Genomic DNA, 24,561 nt, shown 5'->3' on the forward strand with positions numbered 1-24,561 from the left:
ATGTTCTTGTTACTGTGAACAAAAGCTTTACGCATTAATCATTAGCCAGTAACAGGTAAAGGGAAACATATTGAAAGAGTCAAAATGTTGGCTGATAGGGTGAGCACAGAATGTCACTATATATTACAAGAAATCAGAAAATACAATAGATGGATAATTTAAACAAAAAAATTATATGGCATATTTTAAAATGACATAGATTTACTTGTGTGAGACAGAGCAGTAAACAGCAGATGATATACCTAGTGCAAAGTGACGCCTTACCCTTAGTTTCACAGTCTTGGAACGATAAGGCTCCATCATGTCTGGTGCTCAGTCCCCCTCCACATGGGATACACTGTGTTCGCCCAACCTCCGGTTGGTACATGCCACTTGGGCATAATTGGCATGGTTTATACCCATCTATGGAGAACTGTCCTGAAGGACAGTGACCTGCAAATAGATGGCTAGTTTCAACTGTACTGTCATATTAAAACAATTTCAACTACGTCCTATGAGAAAATGTACAGTCAACGTCATTTATATAGGTGAAACTCAGAAAATTAGAATATCGTGCAAAAGTTAATTTATTTCAGTAATTCAATTTAAAAGGTGAAACTAATATATTATATAGACTCATTACCTGCAAACTGATATATTTCAAGCCTTTATATGTTATACTTTTGATGATTGTGGTTTACAGCTTAAGAAAACCTCAAATCCAAAATCTCAGAAAATTTGAATATTACATAAAATCAATAAAAAAAGGATTTTAAATACAGAAATGTCGGCCCTCTGAAAAGTATAATCATGCATATGTACTCACTACTTGGTTTGGTCCCCTTTTGCATTAATTACTGCCTCAATGCAGCGTGCAGTGCCGCAACTAGGCTTTTTGGTGCCCTGTGCCAGAGAGAGAATTGGTGCCCTGTGTCAGAGAAATAATTGCCCCCCCCCCCCCCCCCCCCATTTTTCCAATATGGACATAAGGTGCATGACAAGATTCATCCCAGAGAAAGCCCATGCTGTGATGCCCCTTATTAACTAACACATTTCAATATACTGCCATACCCAGAATTCAAACCTATAACCTGTTGAATTCTACTCAAACACCCTACTTATTGAGCTATTTGATCCTGCATAAAAACTATGAACACTATAAGAAGCTACTGGTACTTTGTAAAAAAAAAAAAAAATTAGCATTGCAATTGAGCAGATCTATATAGTGTGCAGCCACACATCCAATCTTTTGCAGCCACACACTACATAGATCTGCTCAGCCGCAATGCTGATCATTTTTCCACAAAGTACAAGGTAAGCTTCAAATACTTAAGGGCCATATAGACGGGAGAGATGTGTGCTGAGCGAACCGCTCCGCACACATCTCTCCCGCCGCTCAGCACAGCGCGATCTGTGCTGGGCACTCATTTCACCCAGCATGTGAAATCTAGCACTGGCGATAGCGATGTGCGGGGCCACTGTGGGGGTCACACACAAGTGATCTGTTCTTAAAATCTAAGCATGGATCTCTCCATGAGTACCCCCCCTTTAGAGTTCACTATCTTAGAATTATCTTCCTTTCTATGCAAGGACAGATAGCGCAATGAATAGATTGTCTGACTGCAATGCCACAGGAAATAGGTTCGCATAAAGGACACTGTGACTGAATAACCATGAAATCGCAAGTTGAGTGCATGAATGTTGTATAGGTACAGTATTAGCGACAGAAGGGGTCAGGGTAGGAGACAGAGTTGGTCAGGAGATGTTGGGTTTCAAAAAGGGGGGAAGCTGCAAGTGAAAGTAATTAAAACAGATAATTGACAAATGCCATCAACAGTGCCCCCTACCCTGCAGCGCTATGTGCAGTGCCCCCTCCGTACACACATAGTTACGGCCCTGGCGGCGTGGCAGGCATGGATTCTATCAGCCTGTGGCACTGCTGAGGTGTTATGGATTTTTTGGGATTTTGGGGTTTTTCTGTAAACCGCAATCATCAAAATTATAATAAATAAAGGCTTGAAATATCTCACTTTGCATGTAATGAGTCTATATAATATATTAGTTTCAAGTTTTAAGTTGAATTACTGAAATAAATGAACTTTTGCACAATATTCTAATTTTCTGAGTTTCACCTGTACTGTGCAGTATGTTGGATTCATATAATTAAAAACTGCTCAGCTTCCACCTCTGAATGAGGTCTGCTATCAGCAATCAAGGCACTACTGGCCATGTCAGGGGGGTCTTGGTCATAAATGGCATGCAAAAATACTTAAAGATATCAGTAATTTCTTCATCATTGAAAGTCATTGTGCCTGTCAGAGCTCTAAGGGCCTTAACAGTAGTAGGGGAGGGGTAGATTTCATGGACTGATAGGCAGTTAACACTTGCTGGGCTCCACAAGTGAAGCCGCTAAGTATTTTTTTACTTTTGGAAGTATAGGAAATTAAGGTACATAAGCAGAGATGCCTTAGCTGATAACATGTCTTTAAATTTAGGGGAGTTTGCTGAGGCTGTCATCTGTATTATCTATAGAAGCCCAAAGTACTAAAATTCTATAGCGACACCCACAAGGTTGGACTGGCCTATATGGGTATAGTCGAAACCCCAGATGCGCCTCCCTGCCACCTCCTCCTCTAGCGAAAAGGTTCCAAATTGTGCACTTGAACTATACATTACACATATTTTATCTTATACTGCACAGGATTTTGGTGTAAAAGCTCCACCTAAACGGATATGGTAATCAGTATCAGGGTACAAGCGGTTGCGGATGTTCAAAAAAATAAGATTCGGAATATTCATTATGCACGTTGACAATAACATATCGGTGACCTACATGGTGGCATCTAATATTACAAATCAATCAGCTGAATCTATTGTGGAGTGATGAATGTCTACTTGTAAATCTGCTGAGGTCCCTTCATCATATATTGGGCTGATACTAAATATCTGCAGATATCCTCCAAAATGTGTGTTTTCGGGGAATAAGCTGTAAATATTTAATAATAAATAGAAAAAGTACATAATGGAGGCTGAATACTCAGAGCATGCTAGTTCTTCCTCTATGAGAAATTCCTGGGCATCAACAGGAGTCGTAAAATCCTTGAAATCTATACCATCATATACAGAGATGGGCTGGAAAAAGCAAAGCATATTTACAATAAGCCTTATTCAGATGTGGTTGTTATTGCGTTGTGGTTGATCTTTTGCCATCCGCATTTGTTATTCTATGCTAATATGGGCAGAAGCTAACCTGAGCATAGGGATGCCCACTGCAGTCACATCATTTCTGTCCACAGCACATAATTGCTGATACATGGGTACCATTGTCGCAAATCAGAACATGTTGCAGAGTCTGAGTGCCTCTGAAGAAGCTGAGCTGATCTCCCGGTATGCATAAATCTCTCCAGTAACAAGTAAGATCATAACTGTTAATTTATGCTCGCCCAGAAAACGCCATCTGAACAGCCATTACACACCTGCGTTTGGCCAACCACTCCCCGCTATCACTTCTAAACGCGGTCTTCCTGTCATTCAGTCTATGACTAATTCCTTGTTGTGATTGCTATAGCAATTCAGTTGCTGCATATGTGCACTATGGCTCATATGCATGCACATTAAGACAACATCGTCTCATTTGCAGCCAATAGCTGCCTTGCAACTGCATCTGAATCAGGCTCAATGTTACATAGTTACGCTGCAGACAAAAGGACCATTTTGTGGTAGAAATTGAGACTCCTGAAAACTAGGTTTAGGATCCAAGCCCTCACATGTTGGTCCAAGTCTATGTGTACATTCTATTCAGTAGCGGATCTTGCCACGGGCAAGCAGGACTTTTGCCCGGGGCGCCGCCTTCTGGAGGGCGCAGGGCGCCGTCCGGAGGGCTCCGCACCAGGGCAAGATCCGCTGCTGCCCCCTGCTGCCGCTGTGAAGGGAAACTAGACGCGTACGCGTCTAGTTTCCCTTCGTGGAGAGGACCTTTGCTGTGCGGTGCGCGATGATGTCATCGCGCACCGCACATCATTTCAGTCTGTACAGGGGGCGTAAATGACCACGCCCCCTCTACGAAGCCACGCCCCCTAATGCCGCCCGGGGCGCACAGAACCGGCCCTGATTCTATTGCAAAGTAAGTAAGCTCTCCAGCAACTCCCAGATCTTTCTACCAAAAATTAGATAGAAGAAAAAGGCCTTTGAGCAATTCTGGAAGACCAATTAAGCCAAGGTTATTTTGACTAGACCAGTTCAGTGACTAGTTCATTGAGTTCAAAAATGTCCTCAATATTTTCTTCTATACTATGCTCATTAACAACCACTTCTTAAGACAAAAAAAATCTCAACTTGAGCTTGCTTGAGGAGCTCCATGGTTTCTATAACAGACCACACATCATCTGAGAAAGTGACAGGAAAAGGTGGTGGAACCATAGTATCCGTGTAGGGAAAGATAGCCAATGGTGCAGCAATTGCAGGAAGAGACTATCCCAGTGAATCCACAACAGATGAAGACTGCAAACTCCTACGTTTATTACAACAGGAGTATTGAGACTTTGCTATGGTGAGAGAAGGCAAGTAAGAGGACTTTCGCATCACAAACGCCATAGGTGGTAGTGGAAATAAAAATGATTAATCAAATCGAAAACGACTGAAAATACAATATATAGCATGTAAAGCCAGACATATGGTTACAGTATAGCGTGGCTATCATTATTATTATTGTTATCCTTTATTTAATGGCATATGAAGAAAGCACTGGTAAAGTTGTAAACAGGAGATATATTTGTCCCAGGTTTCTGATCTATATGATTTAAACCCCTAGGAAAATGTTTTTTTCTTCTTCTGTAAAACAGACTTGATAAGATATTAAGCATTAGTAAAAGCCAGTTAGAGCTTCCTGGGTGTATAGCTGGAGAAAGAGAGCGGGCTCCACCCATTAAGTTAATTTCAGTTCTTCAGGTCATCAACCTGGGAACAGACTAATCAGTAATTGCACCTGTAAGAGGCTAATATAGGTGTTTCATGGATTTTCCTCAGTGCTTACTACCTAGTGCAAAAGGCAGTAGGCCTGTTATGAGACTGTGATTTTGTGACCGTGAGTACATGCTTATGTTTGTGATAGGGGCATTAGGTCCTGACACTATGAGGGAGGGAACCTGTTTGTCTAGTTAGAGCCCAGATGGGTTAGAATTTATTTTTCTGTTTTCTGTACTGCACAATAAAACTAGCTATGGCTAGATTGCACAAAACCCTGGACTGATGTATTGTTTCCTGGATGCTGTGTGTTTGGAAGTGCCCATCTACCCCGTAAGAGGGCACCCCTACCTTGATCTCCTCAAAGGCACTACAAGGGTTCCACAATGCCTCACTAAGTATATAAACAAATGATGAAAAAAGAAGAATGGTATCTATGATGTGCGCTGGTTTTCCCAAGGAAGTGACAATAATCATAAAACAGTCTGGTTTATGAAAAATAAGACAATTGTTTTATTCTAAAACATCCATGATATTAAAGTGACACAGTGCATATATCATGGCACAAACATACAAAAACATTTAATTAAAAGCTGATTATAAAAGATGTATTGCACAGACCCTTATTTTGTAAACGTTAGCAGTAAAACATTAAAGGACAGTCTTTGTGCAAATTAGTTAGCAAGGTGAGACTTCTGACTCATACCGTTCAGGGTATGTGGTGTGTGCCTTGATGTAAAAGGGTTCCAGCTGGGCAGCCCAGCACCACACCACACGCTTAGCCCAATTGCAGATGGAGACAGCAAAGACGGCAGTAGGAATCCAAGAAAGGTTGTGGGTCCCACTCCAAGCACAACGCGTTTCGGATTGTTATCCTTTTTCAAGTGCATGAATTGGAGTGAAGAATAGTGTCCTATTTAAAGGGCTTGTCCGGAAATGACTGGTTTCAAATTTCCCGCTGTATTGCGTTCCAACGTCTAACCGGAACCGGAAGTGTGCGTTCCACCGGCGGTTTGCGTTCCAATGCTCGCCGTGACCGGAAGTGTGTCCTAACCTCTTGCGTTCCACAGCTTACCGCGACCGGAAGTAAGCATTCCATTCATTGGGGAGTGTTTATCTTGTCTCCGCAATTGGATATATTTGTTCCGCTTATTGTAGATGCAATTCCGGACTGTGTATTATAGAGAAATCAAGCATGCCACCATATTTCTACATGATACTTAGTATTCCCATGAAGTCCATCCCTATCGGCAATGCTGAATTCTCTTATAATAATGTGAAAGAGAAAGGGAAAAATGAAAAATAGTTTAAAACATGTTGAACCATATAAAAAAATATATCACATCATAAACCATTTTAATTCAAAGTCTGCATTAAGACCATTTGGGACCAGGGTATTTAGGACATAAATCCATTCCATTTCTTTCTTAGCTAAACGGATGTCTATGTCTCTATTCCTATTTGATTCTAACACTTGTTCTATACCAATAAACCTTTTTATTTTAAATTCACAATTCTCATGACATGTTTTAAAATGTAGTGACAGAGGATGATTTAAATTTCCTTTTCTAATATTGTAAATATGTTCTGCCATGCAGATTTTTAAACTACGTGAAGTTTTTCCAATGTAAAAGAATCCACACATACATTCTATTAAATAAATAACGTTCCTAGAATGACAAGTGATGAAGTTCTTCAGAGTATAGGTTTTGCCATTAGCCTCGAACATAGTAGTTTTCCTAGTATTAAATGAATTATTGGTGGATCGGCACATTAAACATGAGCCACATCTGTGAAAGCCTCTCGTCCTTTCACTGGTACTTTTAGGATCGTATAGGGTACTCTTTACTAATTTGTCTTTTAGAGACGGGGCTCGTCTGTAAATAAATTTAGGTCTGTCAGGCAGATATTCTTTTAGGACAGGGTCCTCTTGTAGGACCCTCCAGTTTTTTCGTATACTTTTTTCAACTGCTTTAAAGTGCGATCCATACTGACAGATAAATGCCCACTGTAATGATGAGTCTTTATTCTCAATCTTTTTCTTAGAGTTTAAGAGTTCATCCCTATTGATTTTATCAAGAGCAGTTCTTGCTTTCACTATATTATTCTCTGAGTATCCTCTATTTTTGAAACGTTCACTGACCAGTTCTATTTCTGTTCTACATACCATCTCATCTGTACAGTTCCTCTTTATTCTTTTGAACTGACCCAAAGGTATTCCTTCTAACCACGTTTGATGGTGTTGACTAGAAGCATCAATATACGAGTTAGAGTCAGTTTCTTTTCTAAATATACTCGTAAGTATGACATTCTCTTTAATGTAAATATTCAAGTCTAGAAAGGAAACTATTTGATCACTAGTATGAAAAGTTAGAATAATATTAAAATCATTAATATTAAGATTAGTGCAAAATGATGATAAACTGTCACTGTCTCCCCTCCAAATAAAAAATACATCGTCGATAAAACGGTACCAGCATACCAGGTTTGCCCCTTTTAAATGATTGACAGCATAGTTTTCCCAATATGCCATATATAAGTTAGCGTAGCTAGGGGCAAACCTGGTGCCCATAGCTGTACCTTGTATTTGTAAATAAAAAGAACCATTGAAATAAAAATAATTATTATGTAGAATAAAAGAAATTGATTCAATGATAAAAGCTTGTAGATCTGCAGTATAATCACTTTTCTCTAAAAAGAATCGTATTGCTTCACAACCCTTCTCCCACAGCCCCGTCTCTAAAAGACAAATTAGTAAAGAGTACCCTATACGATCCTAAAAGTACCAGTGAAAGGACGAGAGGCTTTCACAGATGTGGCTCATGTTTAATGTGCCGATCCACCAATAATTCATTTAATACTAGGAAAACTACTATGTTCGAGGCTAATGGCAAAACCTATACTCTGAAGAACTTCATCACTTGTCATTCTAGGAACGTTATTTATTTAATAGAATGTATGTGTGGATTCTTTTACATTGGAAAAACTTCACGTAGTTTAAAAATCCGCATGGCAGAACATATTTACAATATTAGAAAAGGAAATTTAAATCATCCTCTGTCACTACATTTTAAAACATGTCATGAGAATTGTGAATTTAAAATAAAAAGGTTTATTGGTATAGAACAAGTGTTAGAATCAAATAGGAATAGAGACATAGACATCCGTTTAGCTAAGAAAGAAATGGAATGGATTTATGTCCTAAATACCCTGGTCCCAAATGGTCTTAATGCAGACTTTGAATTAAAATGGTTTATGATGTGATATATTTTTTTATATGGTTCAACATGTTTTAAACTATTTTTCATTTTTCCCTTTCTCTTTCACATTATTATAAGAGAATTCAGCATTGCCGATAGGGATGGACTTCATGGGAATACTAAGTACCATGTAGAAATATGGTGGCATGCTTGATTTCTCTATAATACACAGTCCGGAATTGCATCTACAATAAGCGGAACAAATATATCCAATTGCGGAGACAAGATAAACACTCCCCAATGAATGGAATGCTTACTTCCGGTCGCGGCAATGCTTACTTCCGGTCGCGGTAAGCTGTGGAACGCAAGAGGTTAGGACACACTTCCGGTCACGGCGAGCATTGGAACGCAAACCGCCGGTGGAACGCACACTTCCGGTTCCGGTTAGACGTTGGAACGCAATACAGCGGGAAATTTGAAACCAGTCATTTCCGGACAAGCCCTTTAAATAGGACACTATTCTCCACTCCAATTCATGCACTTGAAAAAGGATAACAATCCGAAACGCGTTGTGCTTGGAGTGGGACCCACAACCTTTCTTGGACTCCTACTGCCGTCTTTGCTGTCTCCATCTGCAATTGGGCTAAGCGTGTGGTGTGGTGCTGGGCTGCCCAGCTGGAACCCTTTTACATCAAGGCACACACCACATACCCTGAACGGTATGAGTCAGAAGTCTCACCTTGCTAACTAATTTGCACAAAGACTGTCCTTTAATGTTTTACTGCTAACGTTTACAAAATAAGGGTCTGTGCAATACATCTTTTATAATCAGCTTTTAATTAAATGTTTTTGTATGTTTGTGCCATGATATATGCACTGTGTCACTTTAATATCATGGATGTTTTAGAATAAAACAATTGTCTTATTTGTCATAAACCAGACTGTTTTATGATTATTGTCACTTCCTTGGGAAAACCAGCGCACATCATAGATACCATTCTTCTTTTTTCAAAATTTGGTACCCGACATATGGTGTTTGTATGTCCTCTGGCATTCTAAGTGTGCAGCTTTTTTTCCCCGAGTGCGCAAAAGTCCACCTTACCCATTTTTTCTCTTATATAAACAAATGAGCAACACAAGAACACAGCGACTTACAGTATAAGAAAATGTAGGACAAGTACATGGTATATAAACATTTCTGCATCAGTAGACATGACACTGAAATAAGTATCAGCGTGGCTGAAACCAATGGCTAGGTGCCATCGTAGGGAGTATGGAATAGAAGATAGTCTAAGGCTGAGTACACACTTGACAATATGCAGCCGATATATTGTACGACACAGCGGATCAGACAATATATCGTTCACATCATCCAGTGTGTATGCACTATATTGTTAACGATGCGTGCTCTCACGGGTCGTTAACGAAATCCAATATCTTTAGTTCCAGCTTTGAAATCTAAAGATATTGGACAAGATTGCATGCACCTGGATGAGGATGGATGCTGTCACTGACGATATCTGTGACAATATTGTTCAGTTTGTATGCCTGATATCGTTTGCTTTAGTGATGTAGCATCTTATGCGCATTGTCAAGTGTGTACCCAGCTTAAGAGAAGGAAAAGCACATGTCGGGAAAGGGCTCTGGCTCGTGAGTGCTTTCATTCTAAAGATGCAGTATGTATACCAGAGAATGGCCACTAGATGGAGGTCTAGTCCTTCCAGATTTACTTAATGAAAGGAAAAGTAGTAGTTATAGATGTAATCAAATAAAAATAAAAAAAGTAAATAAGTGTTGACTGCATTAAAGCCATTTACTGTATGAAGCCCCAATATGAAATTCACATTAGCTGGAAAAGGATGTAGAATTTATAGTCCAGGACAGAGTTACAAGCTTTCTCCAGGTAAGGCATCCAGTGCATGGGCATGAAGGAGGAAATTAAGCAGAGATTCCAGCAACACAGGGAGAAGAGGTAAGTATGAAGGGCTAGTGGACTCATGTCATGGTAGTGCCATGTGAACCGATGGTTGCAGTTGATTGAGAGCAGGTAAGTCAAGGTTGCCACTGCATTCCTGGTAGCAGGAGCTGACTATGGAATCCGTGAAGGCCGTGATCTGCATCACTGCCATGGCAGGATCAAAGAAGCGGTACAGAACCTGGTTCACGTGTCTGTGGGACTGAGCAGGTGTTCTGGTGGCGGGTTCACTACTGATCGTCAGGATGACAAAGCTCCGGCAGGCAAAGAGTGGTTAAGCTGTACAGAGCCCACTCAGACCAGGTGCCATGCACCCTGTGTCCTCAGTCCGCAAGCCATGCTCCCCAATATTTGCAAATTTTAATTAATATGACCCTAATTATGCTGAGAAACATATACGTTATGTGGACAACAGACATGGATTTTCTCAATATGTTACAGCTGTTGTATGTGTACTTGATAAAAAAATTGGTAAAACCAAGTTCTCAGGGCTATGTTATACAGCAAGCATCAGTGTTTTGCAAACTTTTAATTAGATTTCAGTAAAAAACAGATCAAACGCGTAGCACTGCTGAGTTTAGCCAAAAAAAAGTCTCCTAAGATACATTTACTTTAAAAATCTTGAGATGCTATTAGCGGGGTGGAAAAAACATTCAGGTTGTGTTAGAACTACTGCTTGTTTTGGTGGTTTATGTTCCATTGATGACTCATGTAACACAAGTAGATGCATAATTCAACGCATGAAAAAAACCTTCACAGAAACTGAAGGAAGAAATACAGAAATCGCCACGCAGTCTCTTTGGCTGGGATGGAAAATTACTATATGTCTATTGCCTTTATGAAACAACTCAAGGTAATTTGATAGCAGATGGCATTTTTTTACATCTTACCAGAACAAGCTGAGATGCTGGGAGCTCCTATTGGACCTGTAGGTTCAGCTCCTGGGCACAAGTTACATAACAGTTGTCCCTCTTTCTCCTGGAAGGTACCGTGGGGGCAAATCTGACACTGATCCAATTGGCCATGGTAATATGTACCAGGAGAGCAGCTGGCTAAGAGACAAAAAGTCAATGAGATAACATTCTTGAGGCATAAAGACATGATAGGTGTGACACTGGATACTAAAGGGGCCTAAACATGGTGCGATATATATCTACCTATATGGACTATATAGTCCATATCGGTAGAAAACACAGTGCATATCGCATCATGTGGAAACACTATGTGATGCCGATGCGCAGTCCCACGGTATTGGTATCGCAAGGAAAAATAGAGTGTGCAGACAGGGCCAATATTGTCTATATATCGGAGGATCATGCCTCCGGCCACAATTTCAGTTGTAAGGGCATTAATAAGAAAACAGCACAAATAGACAAAAATTTGATGTAATTAGCGAGTACTGAAAAATACTAAGGAACATATATTTTAGAAAGCCTAAGTTGTTAAGCCAAATATCCTTACCACATCTGCCCCACATGCGTTGTTGTCCAGGAGCGCAGTTTTCTCCCCTCTCGATTCCTGTGGCTCCCTTCTGGGCCACTTCATACTCTACAGATGCTAAGCGAATTACAAATCGCTCCTGATTAATAGACTTCCTCAAAGATTTCAAAATGGATTTAATCTTGCGTTCCAGGCGCTGGCGGAGACATGTTAGCCCACAGCTCGCTGGGGGAAAAATAAGGAGTTTAAAAAAGAAGTTCAAGAAACATAACTGTAATCATCTCAACTACTTTTGAGTTCTCTTTACTAATATATTTTGTCAAACAGTTCAACAGATCAAAAAAAGTCTAAAATAAGGACATTCCATGAAAAATAGGACAAAAATAATATCATTCAAAATGCTAAATTATTTTAGTGTGACAACATTTATTCAATGTTCAACCTTCCTATTTGAATATTTGAAAGTGTCACATGACTTGCAAGTCACATGACACCAGGCAGCAATGTTTGTCCTTAGCCTACTAGTAAATGTGATAGCTGTAAGATTCCTACATACAGTACTGCATTATTTAGTACCGTATTCACCTCATTTTTGGGAAGACTAAAGAAAAGTGAAATATTAGTGGACTAGAACTTCTGTTCAGAAGATCTGCTAAGGATACTTATATATTATTTTAGATGTAAATAACTTCCATAATATAGTGTTGCATTGCTCCAAAGAACATGAAAGCTGTTGCATCAGTTACAATGTCAACAAAAATTTGGTTAACAACTACCAAAACAATGTTTGACTTTAGATGAAGGTGCTAAAGTTCCACCAAGATCTAATCAGCTGGTGCTGTAAAAGTTCACAACGATTATTAGTAAAGGAGACATTGGAGTAACTGATGCAACACAGGGCCTAATTCAGGTTGGATCGCAGTAAAAGTTGTAAGACATGGGGGTCATTCCGAGTTGATCGTAGCTGTGCTAAATTTAGCACAGCTACGATCATCTTCCCAGACATGCGGGGGGACGACCAGCACAGAGCTAGTCCACCCCGCATGTTAGTCCAGCCCTCCCGCACAAATACAAAAGCATCGCACAGCGGCGATGCTTTTGTACTTGAAGAGTAACTCCCGGCCAGCGCAGCTCCTGCGCTGGCCGGGAGTTACTCGTCGCTGCCCCGGGTACTCGCCGCTGCCCTGGGTCGCAGCGGCTGCGTGTGATGTCAAGCAGCCGCTGTGGCCCGCCCCCGCATGGTCCGGCCACGCCTGCGTTAGCTGGACTGCACCCAGAAAACGTCGGACAAATGCCGCCGTGCCGCCCCCTCCCGCCCAGCGACCGCATCTGCCTGTCAATCAGGCAGAGGCGATCGCTAGGTAACGACGGCCTTCGGCCATCTGGCATGCGTCTGCGCACTGTGGCGCCGGCGCATACACAGTTCTGACCCGATCGCTGCACTATGAACAACTGCAGCGTGCAATCGGATCAGACTGACCCCCATAGTGCCAAAGAATTTGCAGCTGTTGCAAGAGAACTTCTTCATCTCCATGGATGCTTTGAGTGAAGACAAAGAAATATTGGCAAAGAAGTATAACCCAATACCACATACAAGGTCGTCGCAAAGCAGTAAGCAGGGTAATCAATGCAGAACTGCCATATAAGTCCCATGGTCAGGAGCCTCCTCAGGACTAGGGCACATCTCCGACTCCGGAGGATCTGCAGCCAGGAGGCAACTAAGGGGCATGTGAACATGATGAGGAGCTCGCCCCATTTTACATCTCCAATCAGCTTCTCCTCCCTCCAACTCTCTCACACACAAAGCGAGACCTGCTCCCTCAGCTCTGGAGGTGGGCGCAGTGTGTGCATGTGGGTTGGGTATGAAATCCCAGCTGTCAGCATTCTGAAAGTCAGAATCCCAACAGATTGTGGCAAGTATTTTAAACCTACCCATAATCCTACCCTAACCTACCCCTCCAGCAACCTAACCCTCCTCTTCCACAGCCTAACAATGACCTCCCCAAACCCCGCAGCCTCACCTTACCCCTCCCCCTCCACAGCCTAACAATAACCTCCTTAACCCTCGCAGCCTAACCCTCACTCTAGTGCCTTACCTTAACCTCAACCCCAGCACTTACCATTGGGATCCGTTGGGATTGTGACTGTCGGGAATTCTGTTATCTTTGTGGGGGGTCTCTGGGTATTGTAGTATATGGGGGGGCGGTGTGTCTGGGTGTTGTAGTGCATGAGGGGGGTGTCTGGTTGCTGCAGAGGTATAGAGGTATTAGTATTGTATGGTGGTGGGTGATGCTTGTGTGTTGGTAGTAAAAAATGGTCAGGGGATTTGTCTGAGTGCTGCAGGGGTGTTATTACTAGTAAATGACAATTGGTGTGTCTGGGCTGGGTGTTGGTGGTGAATGAAAGATGGCTGATTGTGTGGTTCTGTTGTATCATTGGTAATTAGGGAGCAGGGGATTAATAGGTGAATGAGGGGAGTGTCTGGGTACTGCTGGGGTGTTCGTAAACAATGTGTGCATGTGTAGGTGGGGGTACTACCAACCACTATTTCATGTATTTGTAGAAAGGTGCAAATTTATAGTTTGCAGGCCCATAACTAGGTGTGTGCAGAGTGCACCTTGCACACAATGCACTTGTGGAGGGAAAGCATCTTGCGCTGAGTACCCGATTGGCCGCTCTGATTTTGAGACTGTACACCGGTGCTGGGATGGTGTGTGCTCCCATGCCGGGTGAGCAGCAACACATGGGAGAGCTGTGTCCCCTGTAGGATACAGCAGAGCACATTGCTGGGATCGGGTGTTCGAATCCATGTGCTATTTGTTCTGGGGCGGGTGTCCGGTGCTGGGATCCTGTATGGGCTCCTGCACCGGACATGGCAGCCAATGAAAAGCGCCAATCAGAGCTCATCGCACCATAGCTTGCCCCGCCCCTTGCCTCTGACGTCAGACGCCGCCGGAGGGGAGAAGAATGAAGAGGGGAGAAGAAATAGGAGGAAGAGGAAGTGCGGCAGCCAGAGTGGAAAGCAGATGTCGGACGAAGTGCTCCAGTGGTCGCGGAAGAGGCCAGAAGACTCCAGGGAGGCCCTCCCACCATGAGGTAAGCCCTTCTAAGGACCTACATCTTTCCTCCGTAGGCCAGCAGGGATTGGGCATTAGGCCCATGGGCACAGTCAGGCCCCAGGCCTGTGGGGTGCAGTAGGCAGGCACTAGGCCCGTGGCCATAATTCAGTCATTAGGCCTGTGGGCATAATAGAGGGCACTAGGCCCTAATAGTTAAAGTGTCCATCCCATTAGATATATAAGGTGACTCTGGGCATTAGGCCCAGGTCACCCAACCGACACTATGCTAGGCAGACACTAGGCCCGTGGATAATTGTCAGGCCTCAGGCCTGTGTACAAGTAGGGGGCACTAGACCCAATTTCTATGCCCCCCCCCCCCCAGGTGAATAGGGTGACTCTGGGCACCTGGCCTAGATCACTGTAAACAGCTGCACTCAGGCAGGCTAAAAGCCTGAGCTGCACAATAAGAGTGATCTTGCCATTAGGCCCATGTCACTCCAGCATAATATGTAAAAGAATACTCTTCCTGCCATAATGTGTAAAAGGGGCTCTACCTGCCATAATGTGTAAAATGGGACTCTACCTGCCGTACTGTGTAAAATGGGACTCTACCTGCCATACTGTGTAAAATGGGACTCTACCTGCCGTACTGTGCAAAAAGGGACTCTACCTGAGGTAATGTGTGATCGGAGCTCTACCCGGCGTAATGTGTGCCCTGGGCTCTACCTGGCATAATATGTGACTGGGGCTCTACCTGGTGTAATGTGTGTTAGTGGCACTAATGTGCAGTGTAATTTGAATAATGGAGACTACTTTACACTTATATGAATTGGTATTATTTTGTGGCCACACCCCTTCCCCATGAAGCCACACCCCTAGATTTTTGGCGCATACGTACGGCGCATACCTGGCCCTGTTTTGTACATGGGAGAGTGCCAATGCTGTTTCTTGCACACAGTGCTAAAATGTTTAGTTACAGCACTGGGGCATCAGGTACGTTAAGTTGAACAATTCAGTGTGATACAAATCAAAACATAGGGGTTAATTCCAAGTTGATCGCAGCAGGAAATTTTTTAGCAGTTGGGCAAAACCATGTGCACTGCAGGGGAGGCAGATATAACATGTGTAGAGAGAGTTAGATTTGGGTGTGGTGAGTTCAATCTGCAATCTAAATTGCAGTGTAAAAATAAAGCAGCCAGTTTTTACCCTGCACAGAAATAAAATAACCCACCCAAATCTAACTCTCTCTGCACATGTTATATCTGCCTCCCCTGCAGTGCACATGGTTTTGCCCAACTGCTAAAAAATGTCCTGCTGCGATCAACTTGGAATTACCCCCATAGGCCATTATCCATTTTCTTACAAATTAATATTTTTTAGATGTGTAATCTGAATGTGACATTAGAAGCCAAGAAAAGAACAGAACAAAGTCTTATGCGAGTGCCTTGAAACTCTCCACCTAATTTTACAACTGATTTATTTGTAGTTGTAAAATATGATGAACATTATCCTAGTATTTTTAGAACAAACTATGGAGATTATCTGAGTACAAAGGTGTATGGAAATGACCTGTTAAGGAAGTTAAGATACTTTCCACATTTATCAGTTTTCCTTCACCCCACAGTACATTTTGTTTCTCCTGCCATAAGCAAATTAACACGGAATACTTCAGTCCCGATTCCTCAAAATAAGGACAACGGTCTACTGCAATTTGCCAGAAAGGAGACTCGAAATGAGTGCTATGGTCAGATGCAATCAGAGCCGGCCCTAGGTATAGGCAAACTAGGCAATTGCCTAGGGCATCTGGCATGCCTAGGGGCACAAGCAGCTTCTGCTGATTAAAATATGTGGCATGCCTATATTCTGTGTGTAGCATTTCGTATGCAGATACAGCCACAGTCGCACACAGTATATAGGCATGCCATATATCAATTTAATCAGCAGAAGCTGCTTGTGCATCCTAGCCACATAGAAATGCAAATAAGATGCATTTTCACAAAAAATAGGCACCCGACGTTAGCAAAGCTGCCAGCTGACTCACACCAGTTATTATATGTGTCATTATGTGTAAAAGGGCATTAATAATGTGTAACATATGTGTAAGGGGCTCTATGTCTGTCATTATGTGTATAAGGGCACTAATAATGTGTGGCATATGTGTAAGGGACATTATGTGTGTCATTATGTGTATAAGGGCATTAACAATGAGGCATATATGTAAGGGATATTATGTGTATAAGGACATTAATAAGAGTTGGCATAATGTGTAAGGCGCATTATATTTATAAGGACATTAATAATGTGTGTCATGTGTAAGGGGCATTACTGTGTGGTATTATGTGTATAAATACATTACCAATGTGTGGCATTATGTGTTTAAGGTGCTCTACTGTGTGGCGTAACATATAGAAAGGGCACTACTATGTGGTCTAATGTGAATAAAGAGCAATATGGTGTGGTGTAATGTGAATAAAGAGCAATATGGTATGGTGTAATGAGAATAAAGAGCAATATGGTGTGTAATGTGAATAAGGAGCAATTCAGTATGATGGTATGTGAATAAGGGGCACAACTGTGAGAAGTAACGTATATAAGGTAAATTGGTACTACTGTGTGATGTCATATGAATAAGGGACACTATTGTATGATAAATTGTGAATAAAGTTGTACTACTGTGAAGCATAATTTGAATTGGGGGCACTATTGTGTGGCCATGCCCCTTGCTAGCAAAAACTCATACCTTTTTGGGCTGTGCACCGAATGTGCACACTGTTCTTATTTAAATGACAGGGGGTAGGAAAACAAAAAAAAAGGACTGCTATGGGTGGGGGGTGATGGTGCTGGGAAAGGGGTGCAGGGTCAGAGGCGGAACTAGTGGTGGTGGTGCTAGGGGGCACCAGCCAAAATCTTGCCTAGGGCATCATATTGGTTAGGGCCGGCTCTGGATGCAATTTACCAAAATCCAAAATAGTAACTGTTAGATCATGCCTTGTTTAGATGGAATTTGCTCATTGCAGGTTATGAACTACAATAAATACCACTCACACATACATGGACTGAAGGCTATATGTGCGCACAAGGACAGCTGGGATTGAATCCAGAAGTAAAGTGATTGTGTAAGCCTTTGAAGGCACAGGTTCTTTTCTGAGATCGCTCCCCAGCATGTCTACTATTGTTTTCATAGTCTACAGTCCACAAGTGACATTTTGTTACTGTCATACCTGAGCATGTAGTGACTCTTACCTGTGGCATCCTCCAGTTTAACTTCAGCTTCCAGCTCTAGTGAGATCCTAGTAACCTCCTTATTGACTGCAGAGCGTGAGCTACGGCCTCTAGCCTTCCAGGAAGAGTCACATTTCAGATGGATATATGTCAATTGGCAGTCTGAGCACAGTGCGGGAGCACCTGAAAACAATGCATATTTTGTTAATAGACTGATAAGGGAAAATAGACCACACAAGAAAGAAATTAAATATTGTGTGACAACATAATTGTTTCTTCTGGATTTTTTACTATCACTCCCTGACACATCTGTGTTTTCTTTTCTCTCTTCTATTTCCATTTTTGCTGTCTTTCCCACCATTCCTTTTCATCCTCTCTTCCTACCACTTCTCTCCTTCTCCATTTCTCATACTTCCATGTCTTGTGTTTTCCTCCCCTCTTGTTGATCTGCCACGCACTCTCAGGCCACATCTGGAATCTTTAAGTTTGAAGGATGCCTTCTGTTTTACTGGTGGTACCAGAGTCTCTAACAACAAAAAGAATACTAAGGTTAGGGCAATTTGATGGAAAACATTAGGAGAAAACTTAGAACAATATAGATGTAACCGGGAACATTTCTGAGAACTAGTGCACTGGAAACCTGTAGTGTTGGCCATAGCAACCAATTAAATGTTTGCTTTCATTTGCTAATCTGCATTATAAACAATGACAGCTATTATCTGATTGGTTACTATAAGCAATACCTATGTTTTCCTGTATACTAGGTTGACACAAAAGGTTGTATTCCTAGAGTTACCAATGCAGTGCTGGCTAGTGTTCTGCTTAGAGGAGACTCCATGTTTCAATGTTGGGGCTCCACAGCTGAAGGTGTAACTGCTGTCAGATTCTGTATAAGATAAAAAATGAGTGGGATCAATTTGTAAGAACAACACAAAATAAAAATAAAATAAAGAAGCACACAGGGGAAATATATTTGCACTTTAAAAAAAAAAGTTTTGTCCAACATGGGACAACTCCCTGTTTAGTGTGTATGTACAGTAGAGTGGCATTTCTCCATGGTATATACCATTGGCCAAGTAGTCTTCCACAGTGGGAGAGTTTCTGGTAAGTGGGATAACTAATAATACAGGAGCTATAACTCCCCTTTGAGATGCTGCATTGCACGCGACCTACCAGTGTAAACCCCTATTTTGCCTGCATGATGTGAAATTACATAACATATTATAAGGTAACAGTTGGTCCAAGGGAAGGAGAAGTTCTCTATGGTAACCTTATGGTGTGTACACACGGTGAGATTAGTGCAAAAGTTAGTGCAAATCGCAAGGTGTTATGCCACTTGCGATCCCAATTCGATCCCGATGCGCGGTCCCGCCAGGTCGGTATCGCAAGAAAAGATAGACTGTGCAGGTAAATCAATCCTTGCTAGATCGGTGTACTATCTAGTTCATCTCACATGTTAATTAAATCTCACATAAGCCAAAATCGTAAGCACACATAGGGGGTAATTTCAAGTTGATCGCAGCAGGAAATTTTTTAGCAGTTGGGCAAAACCATGTGCACTGCAGGGGGGGCAGATATAACATTTGCAGAGAGAGTTAGATTTGGGTGTGGTGAGTTCAATCTGCAATCTAAATTGCAGTGTAAAATTAAAGCAGCCAGTATTTACCCTGCACAGAAACAAAATAATCCACCCAAATCTAACTCTCTCTGCAAATTTTATATCTGCCCCCCCCCCCCCCCCCCTGATGTGCACATGGTTTTGCCCAACTGCTAAAAAATTTCCTGCTGCGATCAACTTGGAATTACCCCCATAGTCCATATCTCAAGAAAAGTTTGTCAAAATCGGTAGTGCTGGGCTGCAGGGAGTTCAGGGGAAATCGCAAAGTGAAAGTCGAGCATAGCAAGGATCTCACCGTGTGTACACACCATTTGAGATACTAGAACCAGCCTAAAAATGGTTGTTGAATCAGATTTTTTGAATCAGTACAAGAATTACCAGGAATATCTATATTTTTGATTTATTGAAAAAAATCTAAATTTGAGAAAGTTGAACAGGTTTGATCTTGTTTGAACCTCTTAGACATGTTTAAGCCTGTTTGATTATGTTTTAACCATTTTGCACATGATCATACTGGATAAATATTAATTTAAAAACACTAATTTAAATGCAAACAATGAAAGCTAATCATGACCCTGTTTTGTTTTTCTAACTCGGCAATATTTTAGTATAAATTAACTTGAATGTAAAGTAAACATAGTGGTGGGGTGATATTGAATTTGGAGTCTCTCTCATGAGAGAGAATCTGGTAAGTGGCTTACTGTGATCTAAGGATGGCAATCGACCATCGATGATTCAAAATCATCGATGGTCTATGACAGATCGTAACTACTTTTACCATCGATGGGGGAGAACCAGATGGTTTCCCACCATCGATGATAAAGAGCCATCAAATATATGTATTTTTTTTTCTCCAGGGTGTCAGGGACACGGAGCATAACCATGCCCCCGGGACCTGATTGGACCGCGGTTAGCGAAATACTAAAGTAATGGTGACCATCGATGGGCAAAACCATCGATGGTTCCCTTACAGATGGTTCCCACCATCGAGGTTATCCACTGATGGTTCCATTTATGGTAACCATCGATGGATAATCCACCGATGGCCATCCCTACTGTGATCATTGGGCCTGCACATGTCTGAAATACTGTATTACATAAACTGCACTTTGTTTGGGGCCGACTATATAGCTTGTTACATGGTAATTATGCAATTATGTAGCTCAATTGGTTGGAAACATTTTCTCATATAACAATTTTATTACCCAGTAATACTTTTTTAGCTAATAGAAAGTCTTTATGTGTGAGCTCAGTCCAGGGCCGGACTGGGACTAAAAATAGGCCCTGGCATTTTTGAAGCACACAGGCCCACCTTTGTGACTCCTCCCCTTACTATTCCTGACTCCTCCCACTTATTAGTCTATGCTCTTACAAATATAATTAATATTCTAACAACATACAAGCGTACATCATTTTCTATTAAAATACACACAACCTGTGGTTGAAGTGGAAATTTTTAAGTGGGGGTATGTAAATGTGAAGTTTGTGGAAAAGGGGGCGTGGTCACTCAAAAGGGGGCGTGTCCTTCAGTGTAGTTTATCACACCATACACCCCTTATACGCATTATGCACCACAATAGTAGGACCCCTTATACTATCTAGTACTGGTGTCTCTTTCACATTATACCACACAGTATGAGCCAAAATTCACATTATAGCACCCAGTATGAGCCGAAATTTACATTATATGCCCCCAATAGTGCAGTGCCAGATCCACAATTGCCCCCACAGTGCCAGGTATACAAATGCCCCCACAGTGCCAGGTATACAAATGCCCCCCACAGTGCCAGGTAAACAATTGCCCCCACAGTGCCAGGTATACAATTGCCCCCACAGTGCCAGGTATACAAATGCCCCCACAGTGCCAGGTATACAATTGCCCCCACAGTGCCAGGTAAACAATTGCCCCCACAGTGCCAGGTATACAAATGCCCCCACAGTGCCAGGTATACAAATGCCCCCACAGTGCCAGGTAAACAATTGCCCCCACAGTGCCAGGTATACAAATGCCCCCACAGTGCCAGGTATACAAATGCCCCCACAGTGCCAGGTAAACAATTGCCCCCACAGTGCCAGGTATACAAATGCCCCACAGTGCCAGCCAATTGCCCCCACAGTGCCAGATATACAATTGTCCCCACAGCAGCCAGTGCTGCAGCTACTTACCGCTGCTGCACTGCTACTGCTGCTGCTGCTCCTCCGGGCTGTGAGGGACGGGGATGAATCAGGAGAGCAGAGCGCCCGAGTGTCTGGTGCTGCGGTGGCTTCGTTCAAACCAGCCGCCGGTTCGTGAGCCAATCAGAGCTCGCGGACCGGCGGCTTCTGATTGGCTGCCGGTCCGCGAGCTCTGATTGGCTCACGAACCGGCGGCTGGTTTGAACGAAGCCGCCGCAGCACCAGACACAGCCTCGCTGGCGGGCGCTCTGCTCTCCTCTCCTGACAGCTGAGACATGCTGCCACCGGACTGAGCGGCAGCGTGTCTCAGTGACCGCTGGACCGGCCCAAGTGGCCATCGGCCCTTCTGGCATTTGCCAGAAGTGCCAGATGGCCAGTCCGGCCCTGGCTCAGTCCCATATGATAAGAATGACCGGAGTTCTTTTGGTATGATAATCTACTGGTATACAGAACCTCGGCATTTCAGCTCTCTAGAGATCTGGCTCCATGGCATCTCCCTAGTAGATACTAGTTGCAAAGGCCAGCAAAGTACATAGTGACAGATTTATCAAAGCTTGGAGAAAGAAAAAGTGAAGGGAGATAAAATACCAACCAATCAGCACCTGTTATTTTACAGGCTGTGTATGAAAAATTACAGTTAGAAGCTGATTGCTTGGTACTTTATCACTCTCCATTTTATGTTTTCTTTGATAAATATGCCCCACAAAGGGCCCAGCAATGTAACAAGCTGTCCTAATGTCTGATTGCTATATTGATGTAACTTTGTCAGTGCACTGCACACTCATCAGGATGGCCTCTTCGCTTTAGATGAACACAGAGATTCTTCGGTCTGATGGTTCAGGACATAGGAAAAATGCTGTGTATTGGTTAATAGTGGCTACATCCCACATGGAGTATAACTACTATGAATTACATTATATTCATAGCAATTATAATGACATCAAATTTGTATTATCAGGAGATTTTTATTCTTTCTTACATGTTTGTGCCATGGAGAAACGGACACTTCCTTTTTCCTGTACCAATTTCTAGTCTTATGTTAAAAGGAAAAACAATAGCAATATTCAGAAAATGTTGCTGTTCTAGTCACCCATTCATATATACATACAGGGGGTAATTCAGAGTTGATTGCAGCAGCAAATTTGTTAGCTAATGGGCAAAACCATGTGCACTGCAGGTTGGGCAGATATAACATGTGCAGAGAGAGTTAGATTTGGGTGGGTTATTTTGTTTCTGTGCAGGGTAAATACTAGCTGCTTTATTTTTACACTGCAATTTAGATTTCAGTTTGAATACACCCCACCCAAATCTTACTCTCTCTGCACATGTTATATCTAGTGATGAGCGGATTCGGTTTTACTCGGTTTTACTCGGTTCTCAAAACCGAATCTTATTGGCTCACTGATGTCACGTGTTTTGGATAGCCAATAAGATTCGGTTTTGAGAACCGAGTAAAACCGAGTAAAACCGAATCCGCTCATCACTAGTATATCTACATCCCCTGCAGTGCACATGGTTTTGTCTAACTGCTAACAATTATGCTGCTGCGATCAACTCTGAATTAGGCCCATAGATATAACACATTACATCCTGAAGGATTCACTTCAGTGTGTTACCTGGCTGCAACAAGGTCTTCGAGATACAAGTGAGAGAGCAATTATCCTTCTTTCCATTGCGAGAGCAAGTCATAGAGACACGAGAGGTTATGCCACTATTGGCACACTTCACCATATCTAAAAGGGAAAAATAAACACTAGTTCTACAGTATTACTTTGTACATTCACACATTCACGCTCACACACAGGTTTCCAAACACACTTACCTAAGCAATCTCTCCGATTCCAATGTAGTTTAAAGCCAGGAGGACATGTGCATTCAAATCCCCCTAAAAAATTGAGGCAACCAAATGTACAGCCCCCTTTGTTGATGCTGCATTCATCTATATCTGTAAAATAAAATAACATATTACACAAATGACATCTAAAAGGAACTAGAGTGATTTTTCAGGGGATGTACATGTTGTGCAAATACAACAGCCGCACATGCATTTACAAAACAAAACCCCAAAATACTAAGATCAAGTCATGTCATTTAAAACATGTACCATTACTACCAGAAATTAACTCCTGGCTAGAAACCATAAAAAGAAACCAAAATATATGAAAGCAGGGAATGTAAATTAAACATAAATAATTAGGAATAACAACAGGAATTTTACCTCCACAGTGTGTGAGGCCATATAGAGCGTAGCCCTTGTGACATAAACACTGAAAGCCCCCAGGGGAGTTGACACATATGTGATCACATGTTCTATCGAAGGAACACTCATCAATGTCTGCGGATGAAGAAATGAAAATAAGTTTGTCACATTTGATACCTAACTATATACCCCACCCCACAGTGAATCAGCAAACAAAAAAACGGTATTGGAATCAGGTCCGTATTTGGGCAAAGGTCAGTTGGTCAAACTAGAGCAGTAGGATCCCTTATATTACCAGAGGTTTTGTGGCTTGGTAGTATTGAGCACATATCCTATTAGCATAAACAAATCCATAATGCTTTGGAATTATTTGTAGATTACATTTATTTTGATGTGTACAGGTGGAATGAGGTGTAGGTTAGGGCCATGCTACAATGGTATGTGGGGTGTGAACATTATAATAAAAGCAGACTAAGAATGAAAAAACTTTTGAACGTTCACATATAGGGGGGTATTCAATTAGTGCTATTTTTTGGGGCTAGCTGAAAAAACTGCACTAATTCGACCTTGTGTATTCAATTGTTTATTGTCCATGCCTTTTCAAAAACATTTTTGCTGAATCAGCATGGGCGAAAACGGACCCACGAATGTGGATTGGTGGCAAATTAGCCGAACCACGTGGTTTTCGCCCATGCCGGATTTTTGGACCAGTCGAAAAAACGGTACGGGCA

The 24,561-nt window shown here is 42.1% G+C and overlaps 1 protein-coding gene across 6 annotated transcripts in view; it reads right to left on the reverse strand.

Annotated features, from left to right (window-relative positions):
* Positions 1 to 24,561, reverse strand: part of SCUBE3 (signal peptide, CUB domain and EGF like domain containing 3) — a 207,439-nt gene that overhangs the window by 37,802 nt on the left and 145,076 nt on the right. For all 6 annotated transcript variants that reach the window (XM_063954914.1, XM_063954912.1, XM_063954913.1 and 3 more), the window contains 9 exons: positions 23,849 to 23,965; positions 23,453 to 23,575; positions 23,247 to 23,363; positions 18,634 to 18,723; positions 18,250 to 18,363; positions 17,859 to 18,020; positions 11,578 to 11,781; positions 11,007 to 11,168; positions 265 to 432 (listed from right to left, as the gene is read on the reverse strand). In XM_063954914.1, the coding sequence (XP_063810984.1) occupies positions 265 to 432; positions 11,007 to 11,168; positions 11,578 to 11,781; positions 17,859 to 18,020; positions 18,250 to 18,363; positions 18,634 to 18,723; positions 23,247 to 23,363; positions 23,453 to 23,575; positions 23,849 to 23,965 (1,257 nt within the window). The remainder of the gene's footprint in view (positions 1 to 264; positions 433 to 11,006; positions 11,169 to 11,577; positions 11,782 to 17,858; positions 18,021 to 18,249; positions 18,364 to 18,633; positions 18,724 to 23,246; positions 23,364 to 23,452; positions 23,576 to 23,848; positions 23,966 to 24,561) is intronic.

Source organism: Pseudophryne corroboree, chromosome 2, assembly GCF_028390025.1.
Source record: "Pseudophryne corroboree isolate aPseCor3 chromosome 2, aPseCor3.hap2, whole genome shotgun sequence".
In the NCBI taxonomy this organism is placed as follows: Eukaryota; Metazoa; Chordata; class Amphibia; order Anura; family Myobatrachidae; genus Pseudophryne; species Pseudophryne corroboree.